General features: G+C 37.7%; 1 protein-coding gene across 12 annotated transcripts in view; it reads right to left on the bottom strand.

Moving 5' to 3' along the window:
* The window catches only part of cv-2 (crossveinless 2), a 243,186-nt gene that overhangs the window by 94,633 nt on the left and 126,816 nt on the right, over positions 1-21,737 (bottom strand). For all 12 annotated transcript variants that reach the window (XM_065221159.1, XM_065221148.1, XM_065221149.1 and 9 more), the window contains one exon: positions 13,796-13,875. In XM_065221159.1, the coding sequence (XP_065077231.1) occupies positions 13,796-13,875 (80 nt within the window). The remainder of the gene's footprint in view (positions 1-13,795; positions 13,876-21,737) is intronic.

The raw sequence follows: 21,737 nt of genomic DNA, 5'->3' as shown, positions 1-21,737 counted from the left end.
GAAGGACAAATGGTTGAAGAGAAAAAGGTCGAAGGGACAAAACGTCGAATGGAAAAAAGGGTGAATGAACAAAAGGACGAACGGAAAAAGGTCGGAATGGACAAAAAACCAAATGGATAAAACGTCTAATGAACAAAAGGTCAGTAGCTTTTATTTAGCAAAGAACTGCTCATGTCATCATCAAGATTGAAAAATATTTTTCGAGCATTTTTTGCTGGATTGTTCAATAGCTTCTACACAGTGAAAAATTCTGAATTTTTACTATCGCGTAAAATCACCTCTCGTTTAATTTTGAGCTAAAGTTGGCATAAACATCAAAATTGCTTACAAGCTTGTATGCAATTTTGCATATTAATGTGATATTGCGCTTACATTAAGATGAGATATCGTGTAAAATTACGCCAGATCTAGCGATAATAACGTGTTCGCTATATATCGCAAAAATTTACATGAATTTTTCATACGAGTTACTGCCAAAGATCTGCTGATGTTTTAAAGAAGGAGTTAGGTTCAAACGAGAGAAATAATTTTCGAGTACATCATTCACACACTAAGAAATACCTAATCTTACACGTGGCGGAATCCACCTTTAACATAAAGAATGCGACGTAAACAAACATGTCTTGTAAAATTAAGCGCTCCGTGACTGAAAAAGTTCGAAAGTACGTTTGATTGAGCTGCATTTCACGTCTATTATGACTCAATTTTATGTCAAAATTGACGCTCGTATATGTCAGTCTCAGAGCACCTAAATTTACATCAATATTTTTTAGTGTGTAGTTTACTCAAAGCCAAAGTTTGGAAACTACTTGGAACATGTCTGGGTTTAGTAATTTGGTGCTGGGCACTTAATAAACTAGACGTTCGCTAATTGAAAAGCTTTTAACTTAAAGCCCGCTAACTGAAACATGTTTCAGTTAAAGGACATTTATCTGTCAAATGTGTACATTTCAAAATGTCAGATGAACCAAACGAGCATGAGGGTGAACATTGACGGTATAGATGGCGTATCATTTGACGGGGGAGGTGCTCAGATGTTGTGACTGGCCATGTATTAAGTGTACCAAAATACGCTACGAGGGAGGAGGGGGGTCTATAGCTGGTTAAAAATATACTACGTCATATATGGTCTAGTTTATAAATTTCATTTAACTAACGTGTGAAATCAGAAACTGGTCACTTCTCCGGATGTTCCAGGGCACATGATCCGGATCGTCTAATATAACTACTATTGAACAATTTGTTGAATTTGCATGTGATTTCCGGTGTCACATGATGAATTTTGGTCTAAGTAAGAAACAGGTCACTTCCTCGAAAGTACTCAGAACATCTGAACTCTTGGGTTCCGTCCCAAACGCAAACATTATCACCACTTTCAATCAGCGTACCGTCACTGTCAGTCGCCGAGCTTTATTCTAGTTTCCTTGCGGCCATATTGTTGAAGCTACAAGTGTCAAATAGGCTGTCATTTATTCAGTGTGTCTTACTAAATTACCATAGAGAGTTAAAGCGTCCAACAGCACGTGCAAATGATAAAATTGTTTTATCAAAGTAAGTGTTCTTTGCGAGCAACGTTCCGAGCGCTTCGCCCATTTTACGGTCGCAATAATCGCCCTGCCGAGAGGACTATTCGCAATGTGGTGAACAAATTCGAAGAAACTGGATCGGTGAACGCTCAACCACGTGAACGGAACGCAAGGTCTGCCGAGAATATGGCCGATGTACGCGAAAGTGTGCAGGAGAACCCGCAGCAGTCGATTCCGCGCCGCGCACAAGAACTGGGCCTCTCGCAGGCTTCAGCTTGGTGAATTCTGCGTCGAGACTTGGGTCTGCACCCATACAAGATCCAATTGACCCAGCAGGTCAAGTTTAACGATCATAGACATAGTTTTGGAGCAGTTGGAAACAGACCCCGGTTTTGGCAGAAAAACCTTCTTTAGCGACCCATTTCTGGATGAACGGGCAGAAATGTCGAATTTGGGACAAGGCCAATCCACACGAGGTCCACCAAGTGGCAATGCATCTCCAGTCACTGTTTGGTGTGAATTTTGGGCCTGAGGCGACATCGGTCCGTATTTCATCGAAAACGACGCTGGGGAGGCTATCACCGTCAACGGAGAGCGCTACACGTCGATGATTATCGACTTCTTCTGGCCTAAAGTGGACGATATGGATGTGAACGATATGTGGTTCCAACATGACGGTGGAACGTGCCACACAGCGCACAAAACAATCGATATTCTGCATGAGCGATTTCCGGGCATTGTTATTTCGCGCGGAGGCGATGTCAACTGGCCACCAAGATCATGTGATTTAACCCCGCTTGACTTTTTCTTGTGGGGTTGTGTTAAATCGCAGGTCTATGCCAATAAACCGCAAACCGCCGATGCCCTCAAAGCCAACATTACTCAAGCCATTAACGAGATTCATCCCGATTTGCGCGCCAGAGCAGAGCGTCACAATATCAGCTTCAATCGACCAAATCGATGCGACGAAGAGACTGCTGGCTTTCTTTTTCTGTTAAAGTCGAACAGCTTCGCAGCATTCTAGAACCTCAGTCGGCGTGCACAACCAAATGTTCAATCGCTTGCCTCTCTTTCTCCCGTCGCTCCATTGGTCTTCTTTTCAAGCTTCGGTGAAACGGATGAGCGAAAGAGCGCTCGACTTTGATAGTTTTCTCTTTCATGAAACACATCAACAGAGGTTTCATGACGTATATGACGGAAAATGAAATAACACATTTAAAGCATTTCTCACGTGAAAACACTTGAAGATTACACGTAATATGTTTAATTTATCTTCCATCCACATATTTATCTAAAAAAAATTAACGAAAATGGGACATAACGCATTTTAAACAAATTGAAAGAGCGGTGATAGAGTGTTCGTGAAAGGGGATTGAAAGCCATAATGAGGTTTCGTTTAACTAGAAAATCGACATTACTTACGTTGAAAGCGATGAGCAATGCAACGACGAGAAGAGCCACAGCCAGCGTTTCCTTCTAAGCGTGCTTCTTTTTCATTATCATTTCTTGTTGATAGTCTAGCTAGGCGTTATAGAAATGAAGCGTTGAACACATTTGTATGACAGAAACAAAACTCGAGTTCATTTTAGAGCTTCGAAAATGTAGAGCCCTGCGCCAGAGTAATATAAACTTGGACCTCTCGGATGCACGCCACCAAGCGAAGCCGAAGCGGCCATTTGAACGAATCATATTCCATACATAATGGTATTGATAGGCCTTTCAATCGAAAAATAAATTTCGTCAATATCTCACACACAGTTTGTTTTATTCAACTTTAAAAACAGGAAACGCTTAATGGAAAACCCTTTATACACACTTTCGATTTATGCAATAAAAAAAAACGTTTTTTTTTTTACTTTACAGGTACCTAGACATGGCCCCTTAATAAGCTACATTGAACTAGGTTTGGTATTCGATCTACACTAAAAAAAAATCTGAATTTTAACCATCGCTTATCTAATATCGTGTAAATTCACACCAAATCTAGCATTAACTATGACAAAAAGTCGACAAATGGTTGAAGAGAAAAAGGTCGAAGGGACAAAACGTCGAATGGAAAAAAAGGGTGAATGAACAAAAGGACGAACGAAAAAAGGTCGGAATGGACAAAAAGCCAAATGGATAAAACGTCTAATGAACAAAAGGTCAGTAGCTTTTATTTAGCAAAGAACTGCTCATGTCATCATCAAGATTGAAAAATCACCTCTCGTTTAATTTTGAGCTAAAGTTGGCATAAACATCAAAATTGCTTACAAGCTTGTATGCAATTTTGCATATTAATGTGATATTGCGCTTGCATTAAGATGAGATATCGTGTAAAATTACGCCAGATCTAGCGATAAGTGGGCGACCCCGGCGTAGTGGTTAGCATCCATACCTTTCACGCCAAAGTCACGAGTTCTAATCTCACCCCCGGACAAGTCACGAATGACCCAAGAGTGTTAAAGTGACTATAAAAAAAAAAAAAAAAAAAAATCTAGCGATAATAACGTGTTTGCTATATATCGCAAAAAATTACATGAATTTTTCATACGAGTAACTGCCAAAGATCTGCTGATGTTTTAAAGAAGGAGTTAGGCTCAAACGAGAGAAATAATTTTCGAGTACATCATTTACACACTAAGAAATACCTAATTTTACACGTGGCGGAATCCATCTTTAACATAAAGAATGCGACGTAAACAAACATGTCTTGTAAAATTAAGCGCTCCGTGACTGAAAAAGTTCGAAAGTACGTTTGTCTGGGTTTAGTAATTTGGTGCTGGGCACTTAATAAACTAGACGTTCGCTAATTGAAAAGCTTTTAACTTAAAGCCCGCTAACTGAAACATGTTTCAGTTAAAGGACATTTATCTGTCAAATGTGTACATTTCAAAATGTCAGATGAACCAAACGAGCATGAGGGTGAACATTGACGGTATACATGGCGTATCATTTGACGGGGGAGGTGCTCAGATGTTGTGACTGGCCATGTATTAAGTGTACCAAAATACGCTACGAGGGAGGAGGGGGGTCTATAGCTGGTTAAAAATATACTACGTCATATATGGTCTAGTTTATAAATTTCATTTAACTAACGTGTGAAATCAGAAACTGGTCACTTCTCCGGATGTTCCAGGGCACATGATCCGGATCGTCTAATATAACTACTATTGAACAATTTGTTGAATTTGCATGTGATTTCCGGTGTCACATGATGAATTTTGGTCTAAGTAAGAAACAGGTCACTTCCTCGAAAGTACCCAGAACATCTGAACTCTTGGGTTCCGTCCCAAACGCAAACATTATCACCACTTTCAATCAGCGTACCGTCACTGTCAGTCGCCGAGCTTGAACAGAAACAAAAACTAGTGGATCATCAGCAGTAGCTTGGTGGCCAAATGACGACCGTTTATGAATACTGAGTAGAAGATCTTGGATTTTGTACCAAGTTTCGCCACATTATACGGTCGTCAATATCGTTATGTTTTTTTCTTAACTTACTGTATAGTTAATCATAAACGAACCCAGATGTTTATAAAGAAAGGGAGAAGAATTAGTAATTTCTATTAAATTTCACAAAATTCAGACTTCTTCAGTGTCTTTTAATAATACCCGACAAGATACTGAAGAAGTCTGCACAATGTAGACGAAATATGGATATCATCAATATGGATCAAGGATGCGTAATAAAAGTAGTGGGATTAAATGGAAATTACTAATCCGTCTCCCTTTCTTCATACAGGTATTCCACTATATACGCACAAGTTCATCAGGATTCAACCTTTTTATCCAAAAATCCGGTGATTTCTTGTTGATTCCATATTTGACCTGCATTCGGACTGAAAGGTTTGAAGGAAAACAATTGTACCCCATGGACGGTGAATGCTAGTCGCAACCATAAGCTGTTAATTCTATGCATCTGGCAATAAAGGAATAGCAAACACGGGCAATTTTGCTCAGGCTCATGTCAATGTTTTGACTATTAGTGCCTAGTAGTGATTCTCTATCTGCACCGATAGATCTAATAAAAATGTTTGTTAAATTTCTTACACCTTACTTATTAACACTAATAAGATTTAACAAACTGTTGTACTGAAACTGCAACAAAGTGCTCTTTGAGAACTTCATCAGGTGATAATTCTGAGTATTCTTAGATTGAGCCGTTTTTGCATTTAAACGAAGTGTGAGAATATGATGCTTCATTTCGAAAGTAAAATGTCTGAAATCAGTCCATATTTGGGTGGCAACCATCCAAATATGGACTGCTGCAAAAAATATATAAATTGATGGAGGTTTAGGGGTCATGAAAAAGTTTTATCTTTCTTCAGGAGTTTCTTGTAAGTACCTCCGGAAGTTTCTTCTGATTCCCTTTGAAAGATTCTCCGGAAAATTCTTCTAACTTATAAGTTATAATTTATTTTCAAGAGTTTATTTTTAATATTTCCCTAAATGAATCTTAAGATCACTCCTGGAACTTTATTCTAGTTTTCTTGGAATGTTAACCTCAACTTTGTTCCGTCTTTATTATGACGTTTTTAAGACTTCCACCTGAATAGTCCTGTAGCTTCTCCTGGAAGTTAATTCAGGTTTTTCTAGACTTGACCTGAAGGTTTCTTCTGACTGACATTGACCAATTCTAACGATTTATCTTCAAAGCTCCTTCCAGCAGGAGGGAAGCTAACATGCCCCGGAAATATCTACCAACTTCTTCTGAAAGTTTCTCTAATCTTTTTCTGAAAGCTTCTTCCGACTCATCCCGGAAATTTCTTTCGTCTTGGATGTCGAGAGTCTGTTAGCTTCCTGCGAAAAGTTCATCTAATTTTCTCCGGAAGTTTTTTTTTCGGCTGTTCTGGAAGTTCTTTCCAACCTCTCCAGAAAGTAGCCATTGGCATCCATTCAAGATTTCTTTTAATTTATTGATAGTTCTTAGCAGAGGTAGTTTCCCGGGAATGCAATATTTAGAAAGGACGTATATTTAACATGCTTTTTTTGAAACTAAATCGAAAAAGCATCCATAGAATTTGGTGAAATTAGTAGAAATTGATTCCCAGGATGTCACTGGTACCGTAAAACGGGGTAACATTGATGGTTTTTTAAAGTATAATCTAAATATTTTTTACAGCAGTGAATGTTTTTCAAATTTTATATTTTTAAAACAAGTACTGAAGATCCAAGAGTTAATTCGTTAGTAATATGTTGAATGAAAATTAAAGCATTTGCAGGATTTTTTTAGTTTTGTGATCGAACTTCAGTATTTTGATTTGGGGTTAATTTGATAATGTAGAAAAAATGAGTGAAACTCAAACAATTTAGTTCTTTAAATATAAAACTTTGAATGAGTAAATAATCAGAAAACTTCATAAGCACTAAGAATACAACATTGAATTTGTGTTGGCTGTATCGGAAATACATTTCATAAGTGATGGTTTGAGTGCTTTTTTCAAAAAGGCGAAAAACACGAAAATGTTTTTTTTTAATATTTTTGTAAAATATGTAACACATACTATATAAAAACTATATACGATATCAACGGAAATACCCTAAGCTACAATATGGAACCAATGTTTCTTATTTGGAAAAAGCACAGCGAGTAAATTTATTATGTATATTATACTATCAAAGTTACCCGCATTATCAACGATACCCCGTTTTATGGTACTTCAAAATCTAAAAAGGAAAATATGATCTTCTGCAAAGCAATTTCAAGTTTAGTGTATTCCATTCGAAAAAATGTAAAAATGTAAATTAAGACGAAAATTAATTCATAGTAAACATATTTTAGCGAAACTATAGCATTACTTCCAAAAACATATCCGACAATGCCCATAAAACGGGAGTTCACTGTACACGCAAATCCGCCGCCGCCACCGCCGACTACGCGACGGGAAGGCAGAGCTGAAAAGAGAAAGCAAGTCGGCATACCTTTTTCGCGAGGAGACAGCCGCCAGATAGCCACCACCAAAGAGTGTGTGAGTATATATATTCGAAATAAAAGAGGCAAAAACGAAGCAAGTGGTACGCGGCAAGCAAACGGCCTTTATCGACCTTGTTCATTGTATAATAACACTTGGCCGGCCGTTTCGCTTTACGTTGGTTGTCCGGACTCCGGTGTATGATGTCGGTGGATACACGAATGTAGGTATGTAAATGCTGAGCCGAAGGCTTGGAGCAGCGGGGAATCAAACTGGTCGGTAAGTGCCTAGCAAGTGTCACATCGTGGTCCAGCAATAGTTTTATACGATGGGGTGGATGAAATGTTTCTATTAAATTTCTAATCAAACAAATAACAAAATTGTTTTGGATCCTATGTGAATTGGAGCCTATCATGAATTTACGATATGTTGATATACTGAGTTTGATAAGATTATCTCAATTTTACGCAACAGACTCACCCTAGCATACTTCCGAAGACTTAATAGGAGAAGGATACAAAAAGCGAGGAATGACGGCATTTGAAGAGAACGAATCTTTGTAAATGAGAAATATTTCTCATTACCCGTCAACTACCATCGAAAAAGAAGAAAGAGAATAAGCAAAGGCACCCGGACGTATACGTGAACCCCTACATACAGTTACTCGGGAAATCGTGAAACAGAAACATGCGGCAGCCTCTATCTTGCCTTGATCTTCCAGCAGAGCAATAGTAGCGTTGGTTGTCATCAACAAAGCTAGTTCCATTGCATTGCCCCATTCCGACAGATGACAGAAATGAGATATTTCCCTTCATTGCATTTGCATGTTCAGCCACTTGGAAGCGGTAGTAAAACCAACCGTTTTGTTACATGAATTCAATAAGACCCTTCAAATGAATGGCAATCGCCACAGTTCCTTCATTCTTTGAGTTCACCCGTTCTCTTAAAAGAAAAACTTCCAGTGAGGAACATTCATCATTGAGAAAGAAATGGTGCAAAGCAAAGAAAAATTCCTAAACCGAATCAACAAACAAAAGGCAAAAATGAACGGTAAGATCAACAAACTGTCTCGTCGTCCCTTCCCAGCGGGGGCAATTCTCACGTAGGATTTGGACCCTCCAGGTAGACCGATAGACCTGAACCTAGACCAACATCAATGAATCTTATGAATTGCTTCTGCACACTGACTGCAACCTGCTGCAGCAGGACCGAAAAGTTTTCTAACTTCATTAAGCACTGGCGCCAAGGCTGTCTATTCTGTTGCTTCTACTTTTTCCCCGGAAACTTTTGTCCTCGTTGCTAACGTGCGAAGGATATTGTGAAGGACTTATCTACCTATTCGGAAGTTTTTTTTTTGCATTGGTATGCGGAACGACGATTCAAGTGAACGGTGTTGATTCACAAATCTGGCAGAAGTCTCTTGATGTGAGGATAACATGGATGACGATAATTCTACCTTAGGGATGAGGAATAAAAAAGTCATAAATTATGGCCACTTGAATAGGACTGCTTGGAAATTAACATAGGTCCAAAGCAGGTTGGAAGAAAAATAACCGTTGAAGGTGCGAAGGAAGTTGTTAAATAAAGTGTGCCCACAAAAAAAAAAACAATGCCTTCATTTAATACAAAAAAGTAACAGATTCTATCGTATCGTATAAGATGTAAGTTGGAGTTAATTGATTCCACTAGCTTCAAAGGTTATCTTATGATCAATACTACGTAGCTGGCAGAGTTTCAGTAAGGACACTCAATGATTCTGCAGCCATTGTTCGCGAAAAGCAATAAAGCATAAAAAGTTGCATTAGTATACATAAAGTACTGTCAGATTTTAAAATTTTGGAAGATTTTTATTACAATCCTAGTCCTAGAAAACTGACATATGTTTGATGGTAACACATTATTTAGTTTCGTTTCTTCGATACAATTTTTAAATATCCTTATCCTTAAGATTATATTTTAAAGGTGATATCAAAACTATTCGAAAAAATGTTATTTAACTAGGGCCACCAAGATTCAGTCTTCGGACACTTGTCTTGTCTTTGAGGAGATTCAAATTTCGGACACCCAATTTTATATAGCTGAGTGTGCCCGGCCTTGCTCGGGATTCAATATCAGCTTGAGTTTATTGGCCGATTAAAAAACGCATGCTATATTTTTCTGTATGTCATTTGTATGGGAGCCCCCTCCCCTTACTGAGGGGGGAGGGGTCACAAACCATCATAAGAACCTTTACCACCCCCAAAAACCAGTGCATACAAATTTTCACGCCGATCGGTTCAGTAGTTTCCGAGTCTATGAGGGTCAGACAGACAGACAGAAATTCATGTTCATATAAAGGGGAAATGGCCAAGGTTGCAAATACTCATTTCAACTAAAACAATGTTTTTTTTTTTTAATTATAAAATAATTAGATGCTATGATCATATTTTGAATAGGTACGATACAAGAAGAGGTTGCAAAGAATGTGTTTGACATATTAAACCTGTTTATTTCACTTCATGAGAGTCACAATCAGCGATTTTTCACACACTCACTCACTCACTCAGCGATCAGCAAAACGCTGATTGTGACTCATAGAACGTAAAATTTACAGGTTTTATGTTTCAAACGCGAACTGTGTAACCTCTTCTTGTAAGTTACAAGTAAAACATGTCATCATACCATCTTTTGATTTTATTATTCCGATAAACATTATTTTAGCTGAAATGAGTATTTGCAACCTTGGAAATGGCTCAAATGTTGGCCAATGGATCTAAGATTAGGCTCATCGCTAAACATCTGCTATTTATCAATTTTATCTAGATGAACGCGTCATTGGGACGGTACTAATAGATATTTTTGGTCGCTATTGAAAGTTTAGTCGATTGCTGAATTTATGTTGGGCCCAAATTAAGGGCATTAAGGCCGACATTACATCCATTTCCACTATATAGATTTTGTTTCAGCTGCGAACGATAGAAAACACTGCATAATCTCATTTTTTTTTTTCATTATACCTTCGTTATTTTTTTTTCCTCTGTTCGGGACCTAACACTACTGTGACCAGTAAATTGATCTATTGTAGTATATCCCGTGTCCTTAGTTTAGTGCATGTCGTATTACTCCATAACTATTGAGAAATGATGAAGTATTCGATTTTTTTTACAGTTGCCACTCTTGCATTTATCGCAAGGATCCGACTCTAATTGAAAGGTCCCGCTATTTATACCCTTCGGAGTGTTGAAACACCCTCCAAAGGCGCGCCCCTTTGTCAGTCAAAATTGGATTCCTTAGCAACAAAATTAAGGTTTGACACCGATAATGACCATGCATCAGAACCCTAGTCTTAACCACTTCAAACTAGGGAAAAACGAATAGAAGATTAGGAATCACATAGATGAAGACAACTAACTCATTTTTGTCCCTTGTTTCAAGATCATCCTCGGTAGACAAAGCCGAGTCTTGTCACTATCAACAAGACATAAAAAGTAACAAGGACTAAGATGTGTTCCTTGGATTACTGAAAAATCCTGTTCCCCTAGTTTGAAGTAGTCAGGACTAGGAATCGGTGGTAGATCTTACATCCCGTAACGTACTACGAAAAGGTGATCTACCCACGTTACGGGGCAAATTAGAATTCATCTTGAATATCATTATATTATAGATTTAACGTAGGATTACGGGCTCGGTATCAATATTCGGCGACTGTGTTAGGGAAACCACTTTTTCCATCACGGAAACGCCGTTTTAGATCACCATTGCAAAAGTTGGAACATTTGTGTAATTTTCAATTCATTTTAGCAGATTTGTAGAAAAATTTCCAATCGATTGGCTTGTTTAGAAACCAATCCACTTTAGAAAATCCATCCGCTATTGACAGAGTTATAAGAGATCAAAACCTGACCACTTTTCGTAAAGCCGTCGATTTTGGTTTTTTGAAATTGCACCTCAAAAAACTGTCCGACGATATGCTATGGAACTCTCCTATGCTGTTCCTATGCTCCTAAGCTCCTATGGAATTCTCCTTGGCAAAATTCTTTCAAAATTCTTCTCAGGATTCCTATGGAATTTTCCTCTAAATTGAAAATTTCCGCAGAAATTTAGTATTTTGTTCTTAATTTTCGAAGAATACTCCGTGGAAATCTTTAAGCGCTATCTTCAGAATTTGATTACCTAGGAATTTTTCTTGGAATTCCATTTCAAGAAACTTGGAATTATCAACAAATATTCTTGGATGTAGTTGAAGATGCTAATGTCAAATAACAGACTAAAGTGGTAAGTTAGTATAGAGTTGATAGTTCCGTTAGAGTACGGCAGTATGAAAATTGTAAATAGAGAGTTGAAAGTGAGCAAGGACAACTTTTTAGGAAGGTACAAATCGGTTTAATCATCTCTCTTTACCAAACTCCCCAATGAAATATTAATATTCAAATAGGTGAGATCTTCCGTGAAAGTCTACGTACTCACTTCCATTGTAACCAATTTGTAGCAAAAGATATTTCAAGATACAGCGTCAAATCCCATAATTGCTTCAAAAGTCAGCCTAATCTAATGTACTCAAGTAACATTCCAAGTTTTATAGAGGTTTTAAAACATTCTACAAGTCTAAATTATGGTCTACAGAACCCTCATAAAACCAAAATTGTTACTTGGGTAAGCTGTTCAAAATCTTAAGGATCAAACTGAACAAATTCACGTAAACTGACGAATCCATTTCATTTTACCTTCTCCAAATTCCATGAAAGTTCGCAAAATTATTCTGCAAGGTTGTGGTTCGGCCATTTTGACTGTCGCCTAAATTTTTTGAAATACCTTATTCGATATTTTTCAAAAAATCATAGCATAAAAACGGCTCATCTAATCAACATAAAGTCTGAGAAAAAGTAGTAGGAAACCAGATGGTCCTTTCAGAATAAAATGCACAATTAAAAAAAATCACCAATTATTAAAAAAAAAAATCAACAAAACCAATTACTTAAAACTTCATTAAAATAAAAAAAGGTGAATTTTTAAGATTTTCAAACTTATGTTTATCACAGAGATTTCATGTGATAAATTTTGAAAAAAAAATGTTAAAAATTACGCAAAAAAAGTTTATCCACCCCCAAACGGATACTACGATTTGAGTGTTTTTTACAGAGTTTTAGTGTGTATTCTGCAACTTTCTCGAATGTAAACATTGTGTCTAGCTGTCATTCAGCGCTCTTGAAGTTTTCATGCTCAAAATTTCAGTTTCGTGTTCAAAATTGGAAGTTATTTGTTGTAAAATGCCCAAAAAGGCACAAATTTCGAACAGTATCCGAAATTTGATTATTGAACATCACTAAAATGGCAAAAGCTACCGTGATATTGCCGATATTGTCCAGTTTCGCAAAGATACGGTCGCTAGAATTGTGCAGATGTACAAAAAGCGTGGTTCTATCTCACCAGCTATCGCTATCGGGGCGTTCTTCAAAGACAACTGGCCGAATTGACAGAGCTATTGTGCAGAAGGCGGAGCTGGACCGGGGACTATCAACTCCAAAAATTGCGAAACAGATTGAAAGCGAGTTTTCCATTCAACTGACATCACAATCCGTACGAAATCGTATTCATAAGAAAGGTCGTAAGGACAGAGTAGCTCTTAAGAAGCCATGGTTGTCCGTAAAAAAATATCAAAAAAAGATTGAAGCGGGCCCAGGACCACATTTCATGGACCAGTGATGACTGGAATAAGGTGATCTGGTCAGATGACACGAAAGTAATGCTATTTGGGTCTGATGGTATCACAAAAAAATGGCGGCGAACCGGTGAAAGTTTGAAAAAGATCACCTTATTCAAGTCATCACTGGTCCATGAAATGTGGTCCTGTGTCCACATAAAGTTCTTCAGCCTTTTAGACGAATCTTAATCTGAGTTCAGAATATACCCAGTTTTGAAGTTTTGCTAGACATCTTTCAAAGTTCAGCGGGTCTAAAAGCAGTACAATTTTCCCGTCTCAACGACTCCAGATGCATTTCCGAAATCCTGATTTAAGAACCCTGAATCTGTCCATAAAGCATTCCGGTCTCCACCAGTATGCTCTTTAGGTATACTTATCGAATTCCCTGGACACCCTGTACCAAACGCTATTGCATACTTACGACTTATTTCTGTCATAAACAACTGGGACTGAAATGTTCTACTCGGGAACTTCTTATATCACTGAAACAACTTTGATATTCGTGCATTCTGGTAGTCGGGATTTAAAAAGTTTTTCATAATTAGAAAAAAAAGAGTATTCAAATAAATTTCCACTTTGCCTTTTTTAGTTTATGATAATCACCTCTATCGTGACTCGATTCAGCATCAGCGTTTAGTTCTTATACAATCGTCCATTCTATGATGCCTCCCGGCAACAAAACTGATTATCCTTACCTTGCAAATGCATTTGTAGCATGCTGTCATGTCGATTTTGACCTCTTCACCTTCGTTCACGCAAGGCTCTCTAATACCAACTGCAAAGAGAGGAGGAAAATAAGACATAATTTATGGGAAATGTTGTCGAGTTGATGGTGGTGATTGTAAGAAGAAATAACTACTACTACTAGTACTACAAGGCAATATTGTAAACAAAATGCTTTGACTGGTGAACGCGCAGATATCCCACAAGCCCAATACTGTTTATTTCTACGACGGCACTTGGCTAAGAGTTATCAATAGGCTTCGAATAGCGAGATCAAATCTATTACCATTCCTCCACGAGCCAGCCAGCCAGACAGACGGATAGACAGTTCGGTTCGGTTTTCTTGGCGTTTGCCGAGATGGCTGACATGATTTTAAAAGGGAAAAAATATGACGAGAGATGGAAAAAAGCACAACAACTTGAGCTCATGTTTCATTTAAGTGGGACAGGGTCAAATGTATCATTATGGTTGTTTTTATTATTTATCTATATAAAAAAGTATGCTTCTAGTCAGCCTGTTTCGCGACAGTGGATTTACTACGCGAGGCAATCAAAGGCAGGGCTAGCAACAATAAGACACTTGCCTATAAAAATTGCATAAACGAGATTCGTTAAATTCAAACCATGTCATTATGTTTCATGGTACCAGCTCCGGCTTTGTGTTGTACAGTTGTAAGCACGTGTTCATGTACTGCGAACGTGTGACGTTGGCTTTGTCATTAATGGATTCTAAGTAACTTCCCGCACAACTTGCTTGAAACTGTGATGATTCCCTTTTAGAAAAGACAACGTATAGCTGAACGAGTAAATCCAACACAAGTATCCAGTCATTTTCCGAATAAGTACGCCAAATTAGTCACACTACCCAAAAATAAAACTTGTCAAAATGAATAAATCACTGATATTTATTTTTAAATCCTGTTCGTGTGTATTTTTAGCACATGATACACTTCGTACATGTCACTGCCCGCAACCACGCTCCACGCGCAGATCCGCATTTTTTGTTTTTTGGTTCACAAAAATGTTGTTGGCGAATTTGGAAAGACTTCCTCTGCTGCTGATACTGATCCGAATCCGATTGCTTTCCATTCGGATTTCGCGACTTAGCAGAGAGCTCTGACCCCCGCCCGGGCCGGATGATGACGGAAGCGTAAACAAATACAGAACAAGTGGGAAATAAGAGGCAATAACTCCAACCGGCTGGGATGAAATTTTAAACTTTTCGTTTGCACGCAGTTGTTTACATTCCAGAAGCATGGGTGGTGACATTTTTTTTAATTGCATAATTTGTGCAACTTTCAAGATTTCTTTTCAGTTGGACCTTTTCATCAATTCAAGAATCGCTAAACTATTGATATTTAAATCGGTAATGATGTAACTTGAATTCAATATTTAAATTGCAAAATAAATGTATGAATGACCATTAGGGTGCCTCATTTTGAATTAAATATTTCCAAAGATGGCAGGAGTTTATTAATGGAATTAGAAGGTGAATTGTCATTTGGAGAAGAACAATGCTGGGTCATTGAGGAGAAGGACAAATATGGATGTATCAGCTTCGTACTGCAGATCTTGAAATATAAGACAAAAATAAGGATGATAACTTTAGCTAGCGTGATTCTCTAAGGAAGCCTTAGAGTGAAACTCAAAAAGCACAAATGTCAGCTTCCACAAAACAAACAATTATGAAATTGGTACTCTCTGTTTATAGTAGCGCAGCAAACAAGGAGTAGCAATTGAAGTTTCATGCTAAAGCTTCCTTAGAGTATCACCTTAAGCCAGTAATTTATTTTTTCCAAGACCCCGAATAAATTGTTTATAAACACAGAGAAATCAACATGCAAGTTTCAGTATTTATATCATTTTTGAAAGCCAGGATCGAAATAAGTTTAACAAGTCTTGAGGTTTAAATAACTGTTTATTGTTGTTGTGTTCTAATTGATAATTTTCAGGCCACTGCAGGACATTCTGGATATTGACATCCTGCAACTTTTACTTGACGTTCATTACAAACGCATTACACACGCCATAAATATTGTGGAAAAATACTGTCTCACTTTTCCGTAGTAGAGAAATTTATACTATACTCACTGACTTCTAAGAAGATATTAATTATAATAATCCGTTTAAAAAGTAAATTGCTGAAAATTCCGGAAGTAAATCATACGTCCCTTCATTTGGTTTAAAGTACATAACACACTTTTTTCGGATCAATCGGAAATTTCACACGACCGGAAAATTCACTCTCCATGTTGACAAGTTTACCAAAAACAAATCCATCTTCCTTCACGGATGTTTGCGTCGTCACCGTGGTAAGGTACCGTTTGTTCCTCCCTGTTGTGGCTGCTGTTGCAGATGTTACCACCAGTTTGTGAGAACGGGCGAGCCTCGTTGTCTGAAAACTTTATAACATCTAATCTTGTTGCATATTTGACTCGGACAAACAACGACGACGTGCGGAAGACGACAACATCCCAGCATCTTCCGCAGTCGTGATAAGTACTGCTCTTCTCAACAACGACCGACCGCTACGTTAAATTAACAATGAGAAATGTTGATGATGAAAATCTTCATCGGGAGATATCAACTATAAACTCCGGATGAGGTGTAGAAGCATAACATCGTCTCCTTGAATGCAGTTGTTGTTTTTATTTTTGTTTATGGGAAAGTACATATCTGAACGTCTGCATCAGAATCCAAGGATCGAGATGTGACCAGAGATCTTGTAGGCGAGATACGGCCACACGATTCGCGATGTCTGTTAGTGCCGGTCAGCGTGAGATAATCCCTTCACTTGGGTGGATTAAATGCCGTGCATCTCTGCGGACGAGAAAAAAGACAGTTTTAACAAGGTGTCACCTGGAAAGACAAAGCATGTTTTCAAGTCTTGAGTTGTCTTGTTAAATGGGGAAATGTTACGTTACGTGTAGTTGAAAATGTACACGCTCAAGAGTTTCATTGATCCTTTGTCAGATCAGAACATCAACAGGTGAGCGGTGCTGAGTTTCGAAGGGCACAGCCTGTAGAGGTTGTGTGGGCATGGGAATTTGTTTCTTATTCAAACTGGAGGCGCCATTCATCACAAGATGTGAGGATGTCAATATTTGCTATTCCTACACACCGGTATACTCGGTTTTATTTACTTGTGAGTCATATTTCAAACAGAATGTCTTCTTGCGTTTGTTCTGACGGAGAAAATTTAGCTGAATGTGTGTGTATGGTTATGAGTGGTTGTTTTTCTGAATACACTGTATGACAAACTGGAATTTTTTTTTTTCGAGTGTTGAAAAATGTATCCATATTTGATTATATTTGATTATTTGAAAACGCTATCTCAATCACACATTTCGGTGATATTTATAATACTTAGGCAGTGTATTAAGCACGCGGAGCACCTCCATGCTGCAAGCTCGCTGGTCTCATAGCAGCCAGTAGTGTTCGCAGTGGTCCAAATGGTGAAAAATGTGATCGCGTGGAATTACTCCAAAGCCTTTTATTTTAGGTAGGGGAAATGGATGTAATGTCGACCTAAATGCCCCTAATTTGGGCCCATACATAAATTCAGCAATCAACTAAATTTTCAATAGCGACCAAAAATATCCATTGGTACCGTCCCAATGACGCGTTCATCTAGATAAAATTGATAAATAGCAGATTTTTAGCGATGGGCCCAATCTTAGATCCATATGCCAACATTAGAGCCATTTCCGCCACATAGTGTCTTGGAAGAAAATTTTAGACTTGTAAAGCCCTATCTTTTGGTGGTATCCATTGTTTGATTAATCTCCCTAAAAGTGAGACACAAAATTATTATTTTTTAACTGCTGATATTCCGCCGCACACCTATGCAATCGATGCAATCAACATTTTGGCGAATGTGCAATCAATGCTTGGATTCTGTAATCAGCTCATTCAAATTTTCATTATTATACCCAGAGTATACCCAGAACTAATGTTTCCTACTTGGGACATTCCGGGAAATTGACCAGAAATCACTTTTCCTGATTCGCAGGAAAATGTTACAATTTCCTGAGAAACAGCTAATGTGTAACAGTTTGTTCTGAAAGTAGATCATATTACACATAAAATTATTCCCGGGAAATTTTGTTTAAGTTTTCTGGAAAACTATCAGAGAATGTTGCAATTCCAGAAGTACATCAGAAGGAACATCCAGAAAACTGTGAGTAAATTTTCCGAATTAAACAGGAAACATCAGAACAGAACATGCATTCCTGGGTAAAATTGGATGAAACTTCCCGGGCAGTTCTGAAAATCTACCTGTGGAGAATTTAAGAAACTTTCAAGAAATTTCTCGGTAGAGTCACAAGAAACTTCCGGAAGAAGTTTAAAGAAACTTTTAGAGGAATTCTTTTGAATAATTTTCTAGGAGAAGTTGAAAGAATCTTCCGAGAGAAGCCAGAAGAAATGTTCAAGGGATGCCTGAAAACCCTCTTGCGAATTCAAAAGATATTTTGAGAGAAACCCAAAATCTTCGGGGTCAAAAAAATCTTCCAAGGTTAGTTGAGATAAAATTCTGTGAGAGATTGGAAGGAACTTTGGACTGAGTTTGGAAGAAGTTTAAAAATTGTATGAATTATGCGATTAAAATCACACAATGCTTCATAGATTCCCCAGATATATCTGGAACAATAACGGATGTAGCTAATGTGGTGGCGTGGGAGCACACTCTATATTACTACCATGGAGCTAGCTTTGAAAATCTCATGATGGGCTGTGATCCAAGTCAGAAACTGGCCACTTTCTCGGAGACATATGAAACATGTCCGAAAGTGGACTATGTTGACTGGGGAGTACGATATTACTGCCATTGAACATGTTTTTTTTTTTTAATCTTATGTCATTTAATATGCCTCCGGACGCGTTTTGATACTGAGACAGATACTGATTACTTCCCCGGGGGTACCCAGATCATATCCAGGTTGGCCAATCTAGTCCTGGGCACTCAATATGACTACCCTTGATCTTGTTCACGAATTCTTATATGTGTTGATGCTTCGCATGATGTGTTTATTTTTTTACTGATTTGTCGTCAACCAGTGTAGACCGTTTGACAAATTCTTACTTAAACGCTAGTTGATACAATTTTACTCCAAGTGCTTGCATAACATCTACATTTTATTATTGATGCCTAGCTAGCCTTGTGAAGAAAGTTTTTTTAAGCGACATCACTCTATTCAATGGGCCATTTTTGGCATAGTTTGTTCTTTGAGTAATCTCTGTTAGTATTAAACAAATTTCTATTCCGCAATGAGCGAGAAGGAGAATAAAATTTTATATTTTCCCAAATCTCTGGGCTGTTAACTTTTTGCGAAATTACATCGTTTATAAAAGCAATCATTGCGAGCTCTCGTCGCTTTTTGAGCTCATCTAAATTAATTAACATGCAACGCGATTCATAAGATGGAACCGCAAAACTCGTCTAATCCAACATTCTTAGGGCAAACAACAAGAACAACTTTTGAACTGATTCAATGCGGTTTACATATGTATCATGATATGGAGCCCAAATATTCGAGAAGAGGCCTCACATATGCTACGTAAAGTGTTTTGATTGTGTAAGGATCATTGAAGTACAAACTAAATCTTTTAATTAACCCGAGAATGTTGCTTGCTTTGTAGATAATGTTATTATAGTGATCATCAAAGGTTAATTTGGAGTCGAGGGTAACACCTAAGTATCTGACTTGATAGCATATATGGACTGTTTTCTGGCCAAGAGTAAGTTGGCTACATTGTTTAGTATTATCCAAGACGTTTCTAGTCTCTCAACACGAACTCACTGGAACATTATCCGGCCGTATCTCCGGAATAAATTGATTTAAAAGATGTTCTATGGAAAATTTCATTTGGAATTTGTTCCGTCAATGGTACAGTGGTTACAGAGATGCCGATCTTGAACATTTTTGCCACACACACACACAGGTGTGTTGGAAAATGTCGACGGTTCATACACATTTAAAAAAAATGCATATGGATGGCTGTCCTCGCAGATGGAGGGGGTCTAAAACCTCACAAAAACTGTCCACGTAGTATGCGCACAGCTCTATAAAAATAATAAAAATCGTCTTGTTTATAGGCCAAATGAGCATAAGGCTTAAATTGACTTGAAAACGACGAAATATAAAATTGTAGAGAAAGTCTTGAAATATACAAAATCGTAATTAGTAAAATTACACTAAAAAACAGGCTTTTTAATCACCAAAATGATCATATAAGCACCAAAATGGCATCGAATCGGCAAATTGGCCTTCCAAACGATTTTCTCGTTCTGCTATAATTTGGTTTTTCAAGCACCGAAATAAGCTATAAAGCACCAGAATTGCCGTAAATTACCAAAATTGTATTTTAAACCTCCATCTAAAAAACGGCCAGGCCTACTGTGTAGCATTTAAGGGACAAGATGATTCAGAAACCTGCAGGGCCTGTTTAAGCCAAAGATTTAAACACAATGCATCAGAATTCAATAAATGGATGGAACGTGGACATCTCGTACCGTACGTTCCGTTTTATTGTTATTTATAAATGATTGGTCGTTAGGAGCATCTAGTCTAAAAATGTTAAGGGATGCTCCATCTTCCTTTAGTGGTCCGGACATAAGCATTAACTATTGTCCTAGCCAGGCATGGAAAATCATTTGCATTCATTTCGTGCATTCATTTACATTCATTTGCCCCTAACTTTTTTTATCAATAGAATTCCGCAAAATGATGTGTGGAACTTTTGTAGGTTTTGTTATTAGCTACAACTTTTGTCCAAAGCTCAAATCCGTATCTCTTATGAATGACGAACCAGAGCAAATAGAATCCACTACTGTTTTTCAGTGAATGTATTTTACATTCTCTGAAAAACAGTAACAAGTTCTGCCCGCTCTTATTCGTGATACATAAGAGATACAGATTTGATTTCTTAACAAAAGTTGCAGCTAATAACAAAACCTACAAAAGCTCTATTCATCATTTTGCAGAATGCTGTTGATGAAAAACGTTAGAGGCAAATGAATGTAAATGAATGCATGAAATGAATGTAAATGATTTTCCATGCCTGGTGCTAGCCCTATAAGGCCTATGGTTATAGCGCCATTACTCGCTTTCTGAAAAGAGATGAAGGTAATAATAAAAAAAGCTAGTTTTGTGGGCATCTTTAAGAGGAAGTTCACCGAACCGAAAATTAAATTTCTTTTTCGGTGCGTTTTTATTTTCCCAAAAATACCGGGAAAAAACTTAAAACATCCAAGAAAATCAGTTCCCTCCTCAGGTTTCTGAGAAAATTCACATGAAAAAACATGTTTTCCGTCTCATCATTAAAAAAAATTAAACACTCAGCAAAACCGAAAGGTCGCTGTTTCGTGTTTTTTAGTCCAGCTTTATGCCATGATGACTAGAATTGCACATGAATCCTCCTTAAAAAATCAGAAAAAAAGTGATGTCTTTAGATTTCTGTTATCTCTTTCCAATACTTTTACAAAAATCAAAACGTAATTATTTTTTCGGAGCCGTGAACTTCCCCTGTGCGTGTGTGTGTGTGTGTGTGTGTGTGTGTGTGTTTGTGTCTTCACGCCAGCTGACCACAGTTCAACAGTGGAAATAAGGAAAAATTTAAGTCTGCATCATCGATCGATTTTCATTAACACCAGCTATGTCTAGAACCTAACACACAACTTGTTGCCATATGGGTCATTCCAGCTCAAGTGGGTATACCACCTGTGGTCGATGTCACCAATTTGAGCCAAACTTGACCAAAATGCTTATTTTGGAATTCTGAACAAACGCCTTTTTTGATTTTGCTCTAATGTGCCTAGATCCTTCTGGGCTACAACCGAGATGGATCTCTCAATTAATAACTGTGGAAGTGCATTTAGAACACTAAGTTGAGAGCACACAATAAGCTAATATG

This window comes from Ochlerotatus camptorhynchus, unplaced genomic scaffold (genome assembly GCF_037179485.1).
Source record: "Ochlerotatus camptorhynchus isolate MF236.1 unplaced genomic scaffold, CSIRO-AGI_Acam_v1.1 ptg000139l, whole genome shotgun sequence".
NCBI classification, from domain to species: domain Eukaryota; kingdom Metazoa; phylum Arthropoda; class Insecta; order Diptera; family Culicidae; genus Ochlerotatus; species Ochlerotatus camptorhynchus.
Note: the sequence above shows the minus strand (reverse complement) of the source record. Positions and strands in the feature narration are given on the sequence as shown.